Source organism: Sceloporus undulatus, chromosome 3 (genome assembly GCF_019175285.1).
Source record: "Sceloporus undulatus isolate JIND9_A2432 ecotype Alabama chromosome 3, SceUnd_v1.1, whole genome shotgun sequence".
In the NCBI taxonomy this organism is placed as follows: domain Eukaryota; kingdom Metazoa; phylum Chordata; class Lepidosauria; order Squamata; family Phrynosomatidae; genus Sceloporus; species Sceloporus undulatus.
In genome coordinates this window covers 141657172-141671164 of record NC_056524.1, presented here as the reverse complement: position 1 = coordinate 141671164, position 13993 = coordinate 141657172, and the positions used below count along the sequence as shown (strand labels likewise).

Sequence of the window (13993 nt, the reverse complement as noted above, 5' to 3'; positions counted from 1 at the left end):
GTATGTGAAACCTCAAGCCCCCTCACAATGCTACAAAGAAGGTCAGAAGATACTGCTGAAAAGCATGGGTTGTACTGCCAGGTAGAAAAAGACACACCCACTTCAATCAGGCTTTTATTTTCTATAAGCATAACACTGCTGTCCAAAGAAGACTATTCCTGGATGCAACCCATAATAGGTGAGAATAAGGAAGTGTCCTGAATATGCAAGCCAAACAACAACAAAAAACGAAAGGTAACAATCACTTCACAACACAATGGAGAACTTAGTACTGCCATAACTAATGTCTTCCTAAGATGTGTTTCAGTAGTTGACTCTTTAAATCTGAGAATTTATAGAGGGATGACAAAATGCCACATGCCTCTACACTAAGTGGTACAGCGAAACTGATCTTGGTGGGGATTGAGGATCAGTGGGGGTAGAAGAGACTTCAATCTCCTATTTCCATGTTTAGCAATCATGCTGCTGCCAAGGCAATTGTTTTCCTTGTACCACCTACATTGCCTTGGTTACTGCTTTGGCACATCAAGATCATGAGAAGGGATGTCAAGGACTGGAAATCATGTGGCTGTCTGGATGTTGCTGGAATTTAATTCCCAGCGTTCATCAATATAGGGTAGGTTGCCTGAAGCTGCTGAGATTTACAGTCCAAAAACATCTCAAGAACTAAATGTTTCCACCTCCTTCCTCACTCTACACACATACCCCATAGCACTTCTATATGAAATTACTTACTTTGCATTTTCCCTGCTAGTTAACTGATGGTTTATCACTGAGAAGCAGGGAAAAGTGGGTGAGGTCGCTTGGGCTTTATAGGCTGCATAAACCTGACAGCCATAAACCTAACAATAAGATTAGAATTTCTGCTCATGCTTTCAAACTTCTCAACAATTGGAAGGAGTGCATAATGAAGAGAGAAGGGGAAAGAGGAGAATATTCAAGTAAGAATGTGTCCTAGTTATAACACACATCACCTGGAAGAACTTGACTGTGATCACTGACCCATGCTATTACCATCTGACAGTTTGGCAACATAGAAAAACTCACTCGCAAAAAATTGAGACATAAGATCAGAACAACACGAAAGCCAGAAGATAACATGTAAGACCGAGCAACTGATTTGCCTCAGTAACAATTAAACAAACCAAAAACAGCTTAATATATTAATTGCTGATATATCAGACACCCCTTTCCCTGGCATCTGCTGTGCCCAAATTATAGCACTTTTGCCATACAGAATATGAATGCTGAATTCATGCTTGCCGATATTTTACATGCAATATGTCCCCAAAGTGTGAAGCCTTCTCATAGTTACTGGAGGAGTTAGGGCAAAGCATAGAGGACAGGGGAAGTAGTAATTGCTTAGTTACTCTGCAGATGGTCAACAAATCTAGAGCCGCCACCACTACCCCCGCCTTTTAAAGGCGTTGCTTGCACAAAACGTGGCCTGGGAGTTGGGCTTGGAAACACAGTGAAATTCTCTCACATACCTCATAGAAGGAATCTGGAGACTATAATAAATTCAATTCTTACAATAATGGAAGGTACTGGAGGTCCGTGGAGGCGTGCACTTCTCCTACTAAAATATGTGCGTATGTGCCTTTAAGTTGCCTGTCAACTTATGCTGATACCATGAATTCCATGCCATTTCCTTTGGCAACGAATACTCAGAGGTGGCTTTAGCAGTTCCTTCCACTAAAATATAGCTTATAGCACCTGGCATTCTTTGGCAGTTTCCCATCCAAGAACTAATCAGGACTGACCACCCAAATACTTACCAAGGCTGCTTAGATTTCAAGATCAGATGGGATCTGGTGCCTTTAGGGTGTTCTGGCTCATTTGTACTAGACTATCAGCAAGAAAAATAGGGGACAGAATCAAAATAGCTGACAGCTAATCTTCCTAGCCAAATTGTGGCCAGCCATTCTGCTAATGGAGCAGCTCCAAGGCACTAGATATTGCTAATGTACTGTATATACAGTACTTGACTATAAGTCGACTTCATGTATAAATTGAGAACAGGTTTTGGGGCCAAGATTATGGATTTTGATATGACCCGTGAATAAATCAAGGGTAAAACTTAGGGACATGTAGCAAAGGATCTAAAGTAAAAGAAAATAGTGTCAAAGAACTTACAAAATTCTAGCAGGCATAATTCATACTAAAGGCTGAATGGATGAGAGAACAGAGGGAGGTCAGTGCTTCCAGGACAGATTACACCCTTGTCTCTCACCAAGGGACAGTTCCTTTTTTTATGAGTTAAAATACAGTAGTTACATTGACACATGGATAAGTTGATTCAAGATTTTTTGGGTCAATTTTTTTTACTAAAATTTGACTAAAAATACTTATACATGAGTATATACAGTAATTTAAACTGTCGTAGAATCATAAGAGTTGGAAGGGGCCCCACAAGTCATCAAGTCTAACCATCTGCTCAGTGCAAGAGCTCCAGCTAGAGCACCCCCAGCCAATAACTGTCTAGATGCTTTTTGAAGACATCCAGAGAAAGAGAGCCCACCATCTCCCTATTGGTTCCACTGCCAAACAGCTCTTACTGTAAAAAAAAAAAAATCTGCTGTAACTTAAAAATATTAAACTTTGTCCTATCGTCTGGAGTAGCAGAGAACTAGCCTTCACTCTCCTCTCTGTGACAGCCCTTTAGCTATTTAGAGTACAATAATTTTGCCCCTCAGTCTTCTCCTCTCCAAATTGAACATGATCTGCTCCTTCAACCTTTCCTCATGTTTTGGTCTCCATAATGTTTTGTTCTTAGAATGCCATAACCAGAAAAAGTCAACTTGGGTTTCTCAAAAACAAGTCAAGCCAAATTAATCTCAGAGAGAAAGGCCAGCCAGCTCCATCAGACCTAGCCTAAGGTAAGAAGACAAGCCCTCCCTCTTTGCCATCTGACATCATACAGCCTCAAAGGGACAGAAAGGCCTGCCAGCTTCATCAGGCCTGGCCTAAAATAATAATAAGAGCCCTCCTTCCAGTATATCTGTGATGGTCCAGGCCTCGGGGAGAGAGAAGAACTGTTGGACTTCTTCCCCTTCCCACTGCCATTCCCTTCTCCTTTTGTGTCATTTATTTTTTAGCTTGTAAACCTGAGGGCAGGGAAATGTCTCTGAGAGCCTTTCTGGCTAAAGAGTGGGGTATAAATACAGTAAATAAATAAATAAATAAATAAATAGATATATATTTTTTTCCTCCTCACCCCCTCTAGAATAACACGCGTGGAAGATGAAGGGAATGCTGTGGATGTAGCATATTTTGATTTCAGTAAGGCCTTTGACAAGGTTCCCCATAATATTCTTGCAAACAAGCTAGTAAAATGTGAGCAAGACAATACTGTACAACTGTTAGGTGGATTAGTAATTGGTTGACTGGCCAAACCCAAAGGGTGATCAGCAATAGCTCCTCTTCATCTTGGAGAGAAGTGACCAGTGGTGTGCCACAGGGTTCTGTCCTGGGCCCAGTGCTATTCAACATCTTTATCAATGACTTGGATAAAAGAATAGAAGGCATGCTTATCAAATCTGCAGATGACAGGGAGAAATGTAGGATACTTCACTTGGGCAGAAAAAATGAAATGCACAGATACAGAATGGGCGATACCTGGCTTGACAACAGTATGTGAGAAAGGGACCTAGGAGTCCTAGCACACCACAAGTGGAACAGTGTGAAGCAGCTAAAAAAGTGAATGTGATTCTCTGCGGCATCATTGGAAGTATAGTGTCTCGACTGAGAGAGGTAATAGTACCACTCTATTCTGCTTTGGTCAGGCTTCACCTGGAATATTTTATCCAGTGCTGTGCACTACAGTTCAAAAAGGATGTTGACAAGCTGGAGCGTGCCCAAAGGAGGACAACCAAAATAGTCAAAGGTCTGGAAACCATGCTCTATAGGGAGCGACTTAGGGAGCTGGGTATGTTTAGCCTGGAGAATAGAAGGTTAAGAGGTGATATGACAGTCCTGTTTAAATATCTGAAAGGATGTCATATTGAGGATGGAGCAAGTTTGTTTTCTGCAGCTCCAGAGAATAGGCCACGGAGCAATTGATTCAAACAAGGTAACAGATTCCAGCTGAATATTAGGAAGAACTTCCTGTCAGTAAGAGCTGTTCAACAGTGGAATACACTACCTCCGAGTGTGGGAGAAACTCCTTCTTTGGAGGCTTTTAAACATAGGCTGGATGGCTATCTGTCGGGGGTGCTTTGATTGTGTAATCTTATATGGCAGGGGATTGGACTGAATGGCCTTTGTGGCCTCTTCCAGTTTCTAACAATAGTTCTATTAATGCATGTTAAAATATTATTTGCCTTCTTTGCTGCAGCATCATATTGCTGGCTCATGTTCAATTTAGGATCAATAATAATCCCAAGGGCCTGTTCACATACAGTACTGCTAAGACAAGTATCCCCTACCCTATAAGTGTGTGTTTGATTTTTGCGGCCTAAATATACATTTTCGTATTTGTATCTGTTGACTTTCATTCTATTAATTTCTGCTCAATTTTCTAGCTTAGTTCTGGTTCTAGTTCCTTTTCAATTCTGTTCCTGTCTTTCTCCCTGTTTTGTATCACATGTAAACTGGATAAGAATTCTCTGTAACCCATCATCTAAGTCACTGATAAAAGAGCTTTGGCCCCAGGACAGAAACTTGCAGCATTCTGCTTGAGACTTCCCTTCAGTTTGAAGTGCAGTCATGGATAATGACTCTTTGAACACAGTTTCCAAACCAGTTACGGAGCCAACTGACAGCACATACAAAACAGCTCTAATCTGTAGGGAAGAACGAACAGTGCAACACTGCAGCACTGGAGGGGCCATAAGGACACCAGACCCAGCTACTACACAACCAGGCCCACCATTTTTCTTGCTCCATGGCAGGAGTGCCATATCTTTAGGTATCCATATCACACACATTCAAAATGTTAGGCACAGCATGGCAATGGACTTATTCCTTATTAGAATGTATGTCCAGATCAGAGGGAGTGTGAAGTAGTGTGCCAAAAATGGGGACAGGAAAGTGCCAGCTGGAAGATCTTATCTATTGCATGGCACCAGTTACCTGGGCAGCTCTACCAGGCAAGGCAAAGCATAATGGCCTGGTCACCATGGTGATAGGGACTCAGATGCTTCACAATAACCTAGCAAACCTCTCAAAAATATGCAGACTGAAGCAAACTCCTTAAATCTAAGGAAGGAGTAAGTAAAGAAGGATTTTCCATTTAGTTCAGTGCAAACAGGCACAAGACTGAACACAAGGAGGAAGAGAAGTTATGTAGAAAGTTACTTAACTTCCTTTCACTCACAATCTGAAACCCATTTGGGGTGGGTGAACTAGGCAAAAGAGTGGAGTTTCCCAAGCCCCTTCCCACGAATACAGCAAACGGAGTACAAGAGTGTGAATTAGAGAACAGCCAGAAGGTTGTGCTTGACAAAATTCTATGGAACACACTGCAGGATGCTTTTTTCTAAATCCTAGATACGTACATTATTTCAAGCTACCACACAACAGATTTAATGAACATAAGAAGAGGCTCACCTTTTCAATTTCATATAGTTTTCACTGGCTGCAGGCCTGCATTCTGCACGCTGGACCACTATTCCTTCCAGTGACAGTTTCTCTTGAACAAAAGGAGATCCAAATGAGCAACAAGAATCACAAAAAGGTGGAAGTTGACCATCTTATTTATTTATAATTCTATTTATGCTTCAAAATTAACAGGTCTCTCTATACACTCTACTCAATTGTTTTTTCAAAATTGTTTTATAATACAAATCAGTTCAATCAATTACAAGAAACACAGTTTATTAATAACACATGACCTTGTATTTTATGTTACCATTAGTCTAGTATAATATTGTCAATTTATTCCATTTATACCCCACCTTTCAATATAAAAGGCCATGAAGGCTTATAATCTATAGCGAGCACACATGGTTAAAATGGCAACTAACAGATTTTGAAAAATAATAAATTACAAATGTCTAAAGTATGTTCAATTCAAACAAGCAGCAAAAAAAAGACAAAGCAAACACTGGCATGTTCCCTAAAAGCTTGTGGAAATGTCTTTGCTTTTTAATACTTGCCTGAAAGATAAGACAGCCAGATCTCCAAAGGAGGAGTTTCATTAAGAGGTTGCCACTACCAAGAAACACTGCCATGTGTGATAGCTATAGCGAGCCACACAACTCTGGAATACCACAAGCATAGGTTCCCTGACTTATCTTAAATTCCAGATAGTACTGCTGAAAGCATTCCTTTACATATGTAAGTTCTGAAGCATTAGAAAATTTGTACCCTAATATTATACACCTTGAATGTGGCAGCCAATACAGATATTTCAGAACATGTTGAATATGTTCATTTGATTTGCCAACACAAAGAAAAAAATATTTCCAAATGTCCTCAAAAGACTGCATCCTTTTCCTCTTGAATAGATTCTCCCAGTGCATCTGCTCTTCCAGTATTGCTCCACTACAAGCATTGTTATTCTTAGCCTCGTGCAGATTAACTTCAGCATATGATATTGTTCTGCTAGTCCAAGAGGATTTAGTAGCAATTAAACTCATGCAACCAACATAACTCACTAACAGGATTGTGCTCTTAGTCCCTACAATGAATCATATTGAAAATACACACTGGAATGAATATATGATTTACAGCTTTTAAAACTATGGTTTCAGATCAGCTAGTTGAAGTTCTAATATTATTTTTTCTATTAGGCACTGTATAATATTGTACTTTTTATATTGTTTTATGCTGGTCATCGGCCGTAATAAATTTCATTTCGGTATTATATCTGTATACAGTCATCTCCATTCGTTTCCCAAGACAACAAACTAAAAAAAAAATTAACATGGCTGAAGAGTTTGAAAATGTCCATTATATGACTGAGGATTTTGAATCCAAGAACTATTGGATTTACTGTTAATTGTACAGATTGCATCATTCTTATATATTCTGGCCAGCTCTGCATCCTTCCCCACAACACTTTGTCTCTTGGTGTAGAGGTATTCGTTTCTCTTATACACAGGAGGAAGATGTCAGACAGCAGATATACAGTACATGCACCTGTAATCCTGGAAAAAGAGCAGTAATGCTACTATATAACTGGTGAAGCTGACACCAGTTGAAAATTAATTGTGTGAATAATAACTGTTCCTTCAATGTTTGTATCTTCTGTCATGGATGGGCTAACTTAAACATTAAGACAAGGACTATAATAACACTACAGCATATCTTTGCTACCAAATTATTCTCTAATGCTGGGACATATGCCAGGAACGTTCCAAGTACTCTTTTAAAAGGATGTGTATATAGGAGACTGAAAGTGTTAATTCTTATTCTTGCTGTGGAATGCAAAGCTGCAGACCCTGCCCTTCTCAATTCAGCATCCTCTCGAAGCAACTAGACATCCACATTTGCACAGTTCCTTTTGTTTTCTATATTGCTGTAAATATTTGCAAAAAGGCAGAACACATTTTTAAAGACACATTTTTTAAAAAAAGACCTAAGCCATAGCTGCTGTGCACGGAAAGGAAGCTGCGTTTTCAGTGGCATCTTGCAATATTTTTTCTCCATAACTGAAGTGTTGCTAAGCTGTAATATTATGTGATATCCAAAGATTTGTTACACACCTGCCTGTTCTCTTTCGCACAGAGACAGTGCTTTTTTAAACTGAGAATAAACTAATCTGTCAAATATCTCTATATTAATTAAAACCAGTATAATAACAATTAGTCATCCCTTCTCAAGATTTCCTAGAAAAAAATATGTTCTAAGAAAGCAAACCTAAACTCTTTGTTCTCATGTTGAACATTTTACCACATAAATGGATTATATATAAACCAATGCCTTTAAGAAATGCCTTTAAATGTGATTTTAATTAGATAATACAGAAACTATTATCTCTATACACAAGGTGCAAAATCTCAGCATAATGATGAAACCCTTTGAAAATTACTAAATGAATTAAGTTTCAGGGGATCATTGTTTGTAACCTGTAAAAAAATATATATACAGTATTTCACAATAAAGTTATAGAGATGGATTTTTCAAACCTCTCATAATTTTAAAATCATATATTTGAGCTTAAATTACCCAGGTAACCGTTAAATTTCTTTCCTCGTAAAACAAAAAAGACCCCTTCATAATTTCAACTCTTGTGACTCCAATGGAAAAATAACGAGAATCACTTTCTTCCCAGCCATCCTCTTGCCCTTATACAGTTAAATGCAAATGTGTGCCTTCCAGTCATGCTCCCAATACCACACTGCATACATAGCTTCTACGCCACCTACTGCAAAACTGTGCTGACGAGCTCATGCAACGCTTAGAGCACTCCCATTCTATCATTATTCTGGAGCTGAATAAAGGTGCTTTAAGCAGAAATCGCAATACGAAGTAAAACAAGACAAAGGCAAGAAAGGATTTCTTAAGAATGGAGCCCAAAACAAACAGGCGTGAAACGGAGAACAGCAAAAAAAGCAATGACTCGGAAGGCACCGATCAAGGCAAGAACTGTAAAATGTCTCCAGTTACTCTCAATGTTGGTGGATATTTGTATGTTACGCAAATGCAAACACTAACCAAGTATCCAGACTCCTTTTTGGAAAGAGTTGTAAATGGGAAAATTCTATGTCCGTCTGATACTGAAGGCCATTATTTCATAGACAGGGATGGTCTGCTCTTTAGGCACGTTCTGAACTTCTTACGGAATGGAGAGCTGCTTCTACCAGAGGGATTTAAAGAAAACCAACTTCTGGCACAAGAGGCAGAATTCTTTCAGCTTAAAGTGTTAGCTGATGCAGTGAAATCCAGGTGGGAGAAGGAGCAGCTTGCATCCAGAGAGACTACCTTTCTAGAAATAACAGACAGCCACGACCGTTCACAGGGCCTTCGGATTTTTTGCAATGCTCCTGATTTCATAACAAAAATAAAATCTCGCATTGTTTTGGTGTCCAAAAGCAGGCTGGATGGCTTTCCAGAGGAGTTTTCAATCTCTTCCAACATCATTCAGTTTAAATACTTCATAAAGTCAGAAAATGGAACTCGGCTTGTTTTGAAGGAAGATAATACTTTTGTTTGCACCCTGGAAACTCTTAAATTTGAAGCTATTATGATGGCACTAAAGTGTGGATTTAGATTGCTGACCAGTCTGGATTGTACCAAGGGGTCAATTGTTCACAGTGATGCACTTCATTTTATCAAGTAATCACTTCTCTCGATAGACAAAAGGCCACAAGCATGCAGCCTGTAAATCTCATTAAACTTCAAGACATCGCAAAATGATCTCACCAGCTCTGTACAACACAGAGCACTGCTGCTAATGAATAAATGTGAGTTAATGGTATGTAAACTGTAACATCCATCGCTAAGTTCTTTGTGCCTAAATTTAATAAAAAAATACTAGTGAATATGATAAAAAATAAGAGTGAATGCAAAAGCTATTTGCATCTATTTTTCCTCTCCTGTCTCTCTTACAGAAAATCTAGCTAAAATGTTAATGTGCTTTTGTGGCTAAATACATCCTGATTTTCAGATGGAAATTAACTCTGGGGTTTTATTACTTAATTTAAATGTAATGCATACTGAAATTCTACAACTCAGTGGAATTAAAGAAGGTAAATTGCAATGTCTACTTGGTTTTAACAAGCATTACAGGAAATTTTACATCCTTTAAATCTGAGACTATCATACTTTGAGCTACAGAACTAGAGTACTGAAACAGACCAAAATGCCATCTAATCCATTATCCTGCCAAAAGGATTCAGTCCCACACAGAGCAACATACACAGTACGTATATTCTACACAGTAAAATTCAGTCATGACTAGGTGGGGTTCCAGTGAGAAAAGATATCCACCATTTTTACATGTATGTAGTAGTTCCTTGTCTTTCAGGAAATACTTGATCATGGTAAAACAGTAACAGCTACATTTAGGACTGAATACTGTACCCAGAACTTTATCCAGATAGGGCATTAGCAGAGCCCAATGACTGATGAATCAGAATCCAAATTTCCAGTTTCAAGTAGCCTACCTGTTGATTTTTTCCCCCAGGGACTAAGTTTCTATTCTGAAGATAATGTGATTTACTATATAATTAATGATGTCTAACTCTAGAAACAGTTTCACATAACTGTTGGAACAAAAACAAATGCCCCAACATGGCATTTTCACTCTTTACACAAAGGGTTTACTTTGCAGGATGTAATATTGCAATCTTCCATTTTATCAGCATAAAGGTTGAAACTAATACACCAAAGCCAACATGTGAATTTATTATGCATTTCTTAGGGTATACCCACACTGCAGAATTAAAGCGGCTTGACACCACTACAACAACGTCCATGACTCTATCCTACAAGATTCTGTGATTTGTAGTTTTGATGGAGCTCTCTGACAGAACAGGCTGAATATCTCACCAAACAAGCAATCCCAGGATTCTGTAGGACAGAATCATGCAATTAAAGTGGTGTCAAACTGCTTTAATCTGCAGTGTGGATTTACCCTTAAAGTTATTTGTAAATCTCGCTGTTAAAAACAGAAATCCTTTCAAGGATGCAAACACAAAAATGAAAGTTGATTAATCCCAATAATATTTAATGCACCAAATCATCCAGATTCTTCTTATAAGCAACTAGTAGTAAATAGCTGCCATGGGTGGGGGAAGTCCATCTGGAGCAGTTTTTACAACCTTCCTTCTATGCCTCCTCCCTCTCTCTCAGAATCTCCTCTTATTCTCAAGTGGCAGGTATAACATTTTAAGCATTCAGTGAAGTGGAATCTAGTCCTGGGAAACTTATGTCACAATAAATGTGTAAGTCATTAAAGGGCCACAAGACACTTTGTTAGTTTTCTGCAACAGACTAACACAACTTCTCCTCTGGAAACTGTTCCAATAGATCATACTGTAATTGTAATATTTTGGTTTAAAACAGGTTCTGATTAAAGGCAGGCAGATTTTTAAAATAAAGTTTGCATGTTTCTGAAATTGAGCTATAAAATTCTTTGAACAGGTAGCATATGTAAACACAGTACCAGCCAACAATTATGCCTAGATGGTTTCTGCAAGTGGGAAAATTACATCCAGTACCTTAGTACCAGCACGCCAGAGTGGTGTAGTGGTCTGAGTGTTGAACTAAGACTCTGGAGATTAGGGTTCAAATCCCGGTTTGGCCATATAAATCCACTGGGTGACCATGGGCAAGTCACACTCTCTCAGCTTCAAAGGATGGCAATGGCAAACCCCCTCTGAAGAAACGTGCCAAGAAAACCCCATTACAGGGTCGCCTTGGGGTCGCCATAAGTCTGAAACAACTTGAAGGCACACAACAACAGTACTACACAGAACATTAACTCCTAACAAGTTATTAAAATCCTCATTATCATTTATAGGTGCTTTGGACAACTCAAAGCACTACTCATACTTAATGCTGCAATCCTTACAACTCTGTAATGTATTGCCCGTATTATTACTACACATATGAGATGGTGTGCTGAGCGGGAGAAGAAACATTTTGCCTGAAGGCTACTTACTGAATTTGTAACACAAAAGAGAAACTCACAAGCTGGTTTCTCAATGGGTAGCTAAGTCTCTTTGCCACTATGCTATCAAATGTTCATCTTACATGATATAAGCATCTCATTGCAGCTGCCACCGCCAATTTCCCCAATATCAATACTAATGCACTTCATATGTTTACCATGAAAGACCTAGGGATTTGAAGTATATTAATCAATATTCACATCCTAAATGAAGTAAGAGGATATTGCCACTCAAGACACCTGTAAAAGAAAAGGAGACCAGCTATGAGACTCTACACTCTACTTCCAGACTTTATTGAGTAAACTACATTTGGACAAAAGTATGTGTGTTTTCCTGTGCAAAAAATTCCTACAGAAAAAGATTGGGTTTGCTATAGGATACTGTACAGGAAAACTACATGCTGTTTTTTTCCATGCAGGAATCAGGTATTCATACAAATTGCATAAACTTTACATAAACATACAATTCAGCAGAGAAACACATGATGTAGTTTACTTGCATGTATGTCCTGAGCAAACAGGATTTGGTATACTTTGCACAAAATAATTCCCCCACTCATGTTTTCTGTACCAAAAATTGTGTATTTTTGTACAAATTAGTTTTTCCTAAGGAACTCCTCTATATACACAGTGATAGAAAGCAATGCAAAAGGCCTTATATTCACATAGACTTGGATGAAAATCACTGAAATCAATTGTACTTTGAAGCAGGAATAATAGAAGCAAAGATTTACATTCCTACATAACAGAGGGAAGAAGGGATACAGATCCAGAAACCCGGAAGAGTCTCTGCTATGTGTGTGTCAATGTGTACATTTGAATTAGGTATATCTGGATTAAGGATGATATATGCTACATTTGTAATTTTCACTAGAGAGAACAGAAAGGATTGGGAAAAGTTGTCAAAGATTGAGGAACGAAGCCTGTTGATATATAATGTTGGGTGTCTACAAATTATGCTTTGCAACTTCAGGAGCCAATCTCAAGACTAGCAAAAGTTCCTGCTTCATACTCTTTCCAGAGCTATTACAAATTCTCTTCTCCCTAAACAGTAGTCTGGCATTATATTTCTTGCTAAGGTTAAAACCAACATGGGAAGAGATGGCAGCACTGGTGCTTGACAAAGAAGAAAGCACATATTTCCAATTCTGGACACAGAAATGTATACAGCAGCAAGCAGGATGGAGGGGGATGTCAGGGGCTGCACACTGGAGCTGAGAGACAGATAATCTGGAAACTAGTGAGTATGTAAAGCATCAGTGAGAACAGAAGAGCTTTGATTGGCAATAGTTTTGTGCCCTTCTTGCACTCTACATTTTTCATTTCTTTCTATCATTATAGCATATGTGGTGTAATTAATGCAAGACTGTCTTAGTGTTAAGGAATCTTATTTCTTTGAAAAGTGAAGTCTTTGCTTGTCAGGATTCACACAATAATGCCCCCAGGGATATATGCCCTCTTTGCTCTGCTCCCTGGTTATAAGAACAGTTTCTGCCAATATTGCTACACAGCCCGCCTGGATTCCAAAGGGACCCATGACTCTCCAAAGAAAGATTAAGGTCTATGACAGGAAGCATAAAAAAATGTGTAGTGCATGAACCACTCCTGCCACTCATGTCTGAAAAGCACTGATTCATTTACTATACTTGACTTACCTCTGAACTTACTAGACCTTGACTTATGTCTACACTTTAAACAGAATGAAGGTGACGAATGCTCTGAAAAAGCTCATAATGCTGCACAACTGAAAATGGAACACTTCACTATTTCTTCCATCCATACACACACCAGAAAACAAAAACACACCCTGTCCACAGACATGTATGCCATACGAGGTTCTAATCTGTCTGTTCCGCAGTGTGCTTGTTTTCTATGTGTAGGAGGGTTGTAGGAATAAAAGAAAACATGCATAGAACTCCAACATTATGACTCCACCCCAACTGTAATTTGAAATGCCAAGGAAGGCAATAAAATGTACTTTTCCACTGAAAATACAGCCCGGCACTAAGAAAAGTCTCAAGTAAGAGACAACATATCAAAGTGAAACAAGACTTCAACAGCTACTGTTCTGAAGTAGCTGTATATGCGGATGCTATAAACAGGAAAAGTCAGCCTATTCTACATTTGACATCCAACGAGCAGCAACTACTCTGAAGAGAGCCTCTGAATACTAACAATTTTTTAGCCTCACTGATGTCTAAGCATGTTTGGAAGAGTGGCATTTTGACCTGATTCTGAAGTACTGAAGTCTTGCATACTCATTGAAGTTTATCGCACGGAGCCTAAACCGGTCCCCAGCGCGTTCTAACGGGGGCGAGCGGGGATGTGCATGGAGCGCGATGGGCGCCGGATGGGGCCCAGAACGCGACTTTATCGCACGGGGGGCCGCCACCGCCGCGCGTTCCCATTGCGTCCCAGTTCTGTTCCAGAGGG

At 39.1% G+C, this 13993-nt stretch overlaps 2 protein-coding genes across 3 annotated transcripts in view; one reads left to right on the top strand and one right to left on the bottom strand.

Annotated features, from left to right (window-relative positions):
* Positions 1–13993, bottom strand: part of GTF2F2 (general transcription factor IIF subunit 2) — a 96613-nt gene that overhangs the window by 37390 nt on the left and 45230 nt on the right. For both annotated transcript variants that reach the window (XM_042458377.1, XM_042458376.1), the window contains one exon: positions 5551–5632. In XM_042458377.1, the coding sequence (XP_042314311.1) occupies positions 5551–5632 (82 nt within the window). The remainder of the gene's footprint in view (positions 1–5550; positions 5633–13993) is intronic.
* KCTD4 (potassium channel tetramerization domain containing 4) lies at positions 8336–9464 on the top strand. The gene is given in 1 exon segment (XM_042458375.1): positions 8336–9464. A coding segment is annotated over 1 exon segment (891 nt). The 3' UTR covers positions 9227–9464.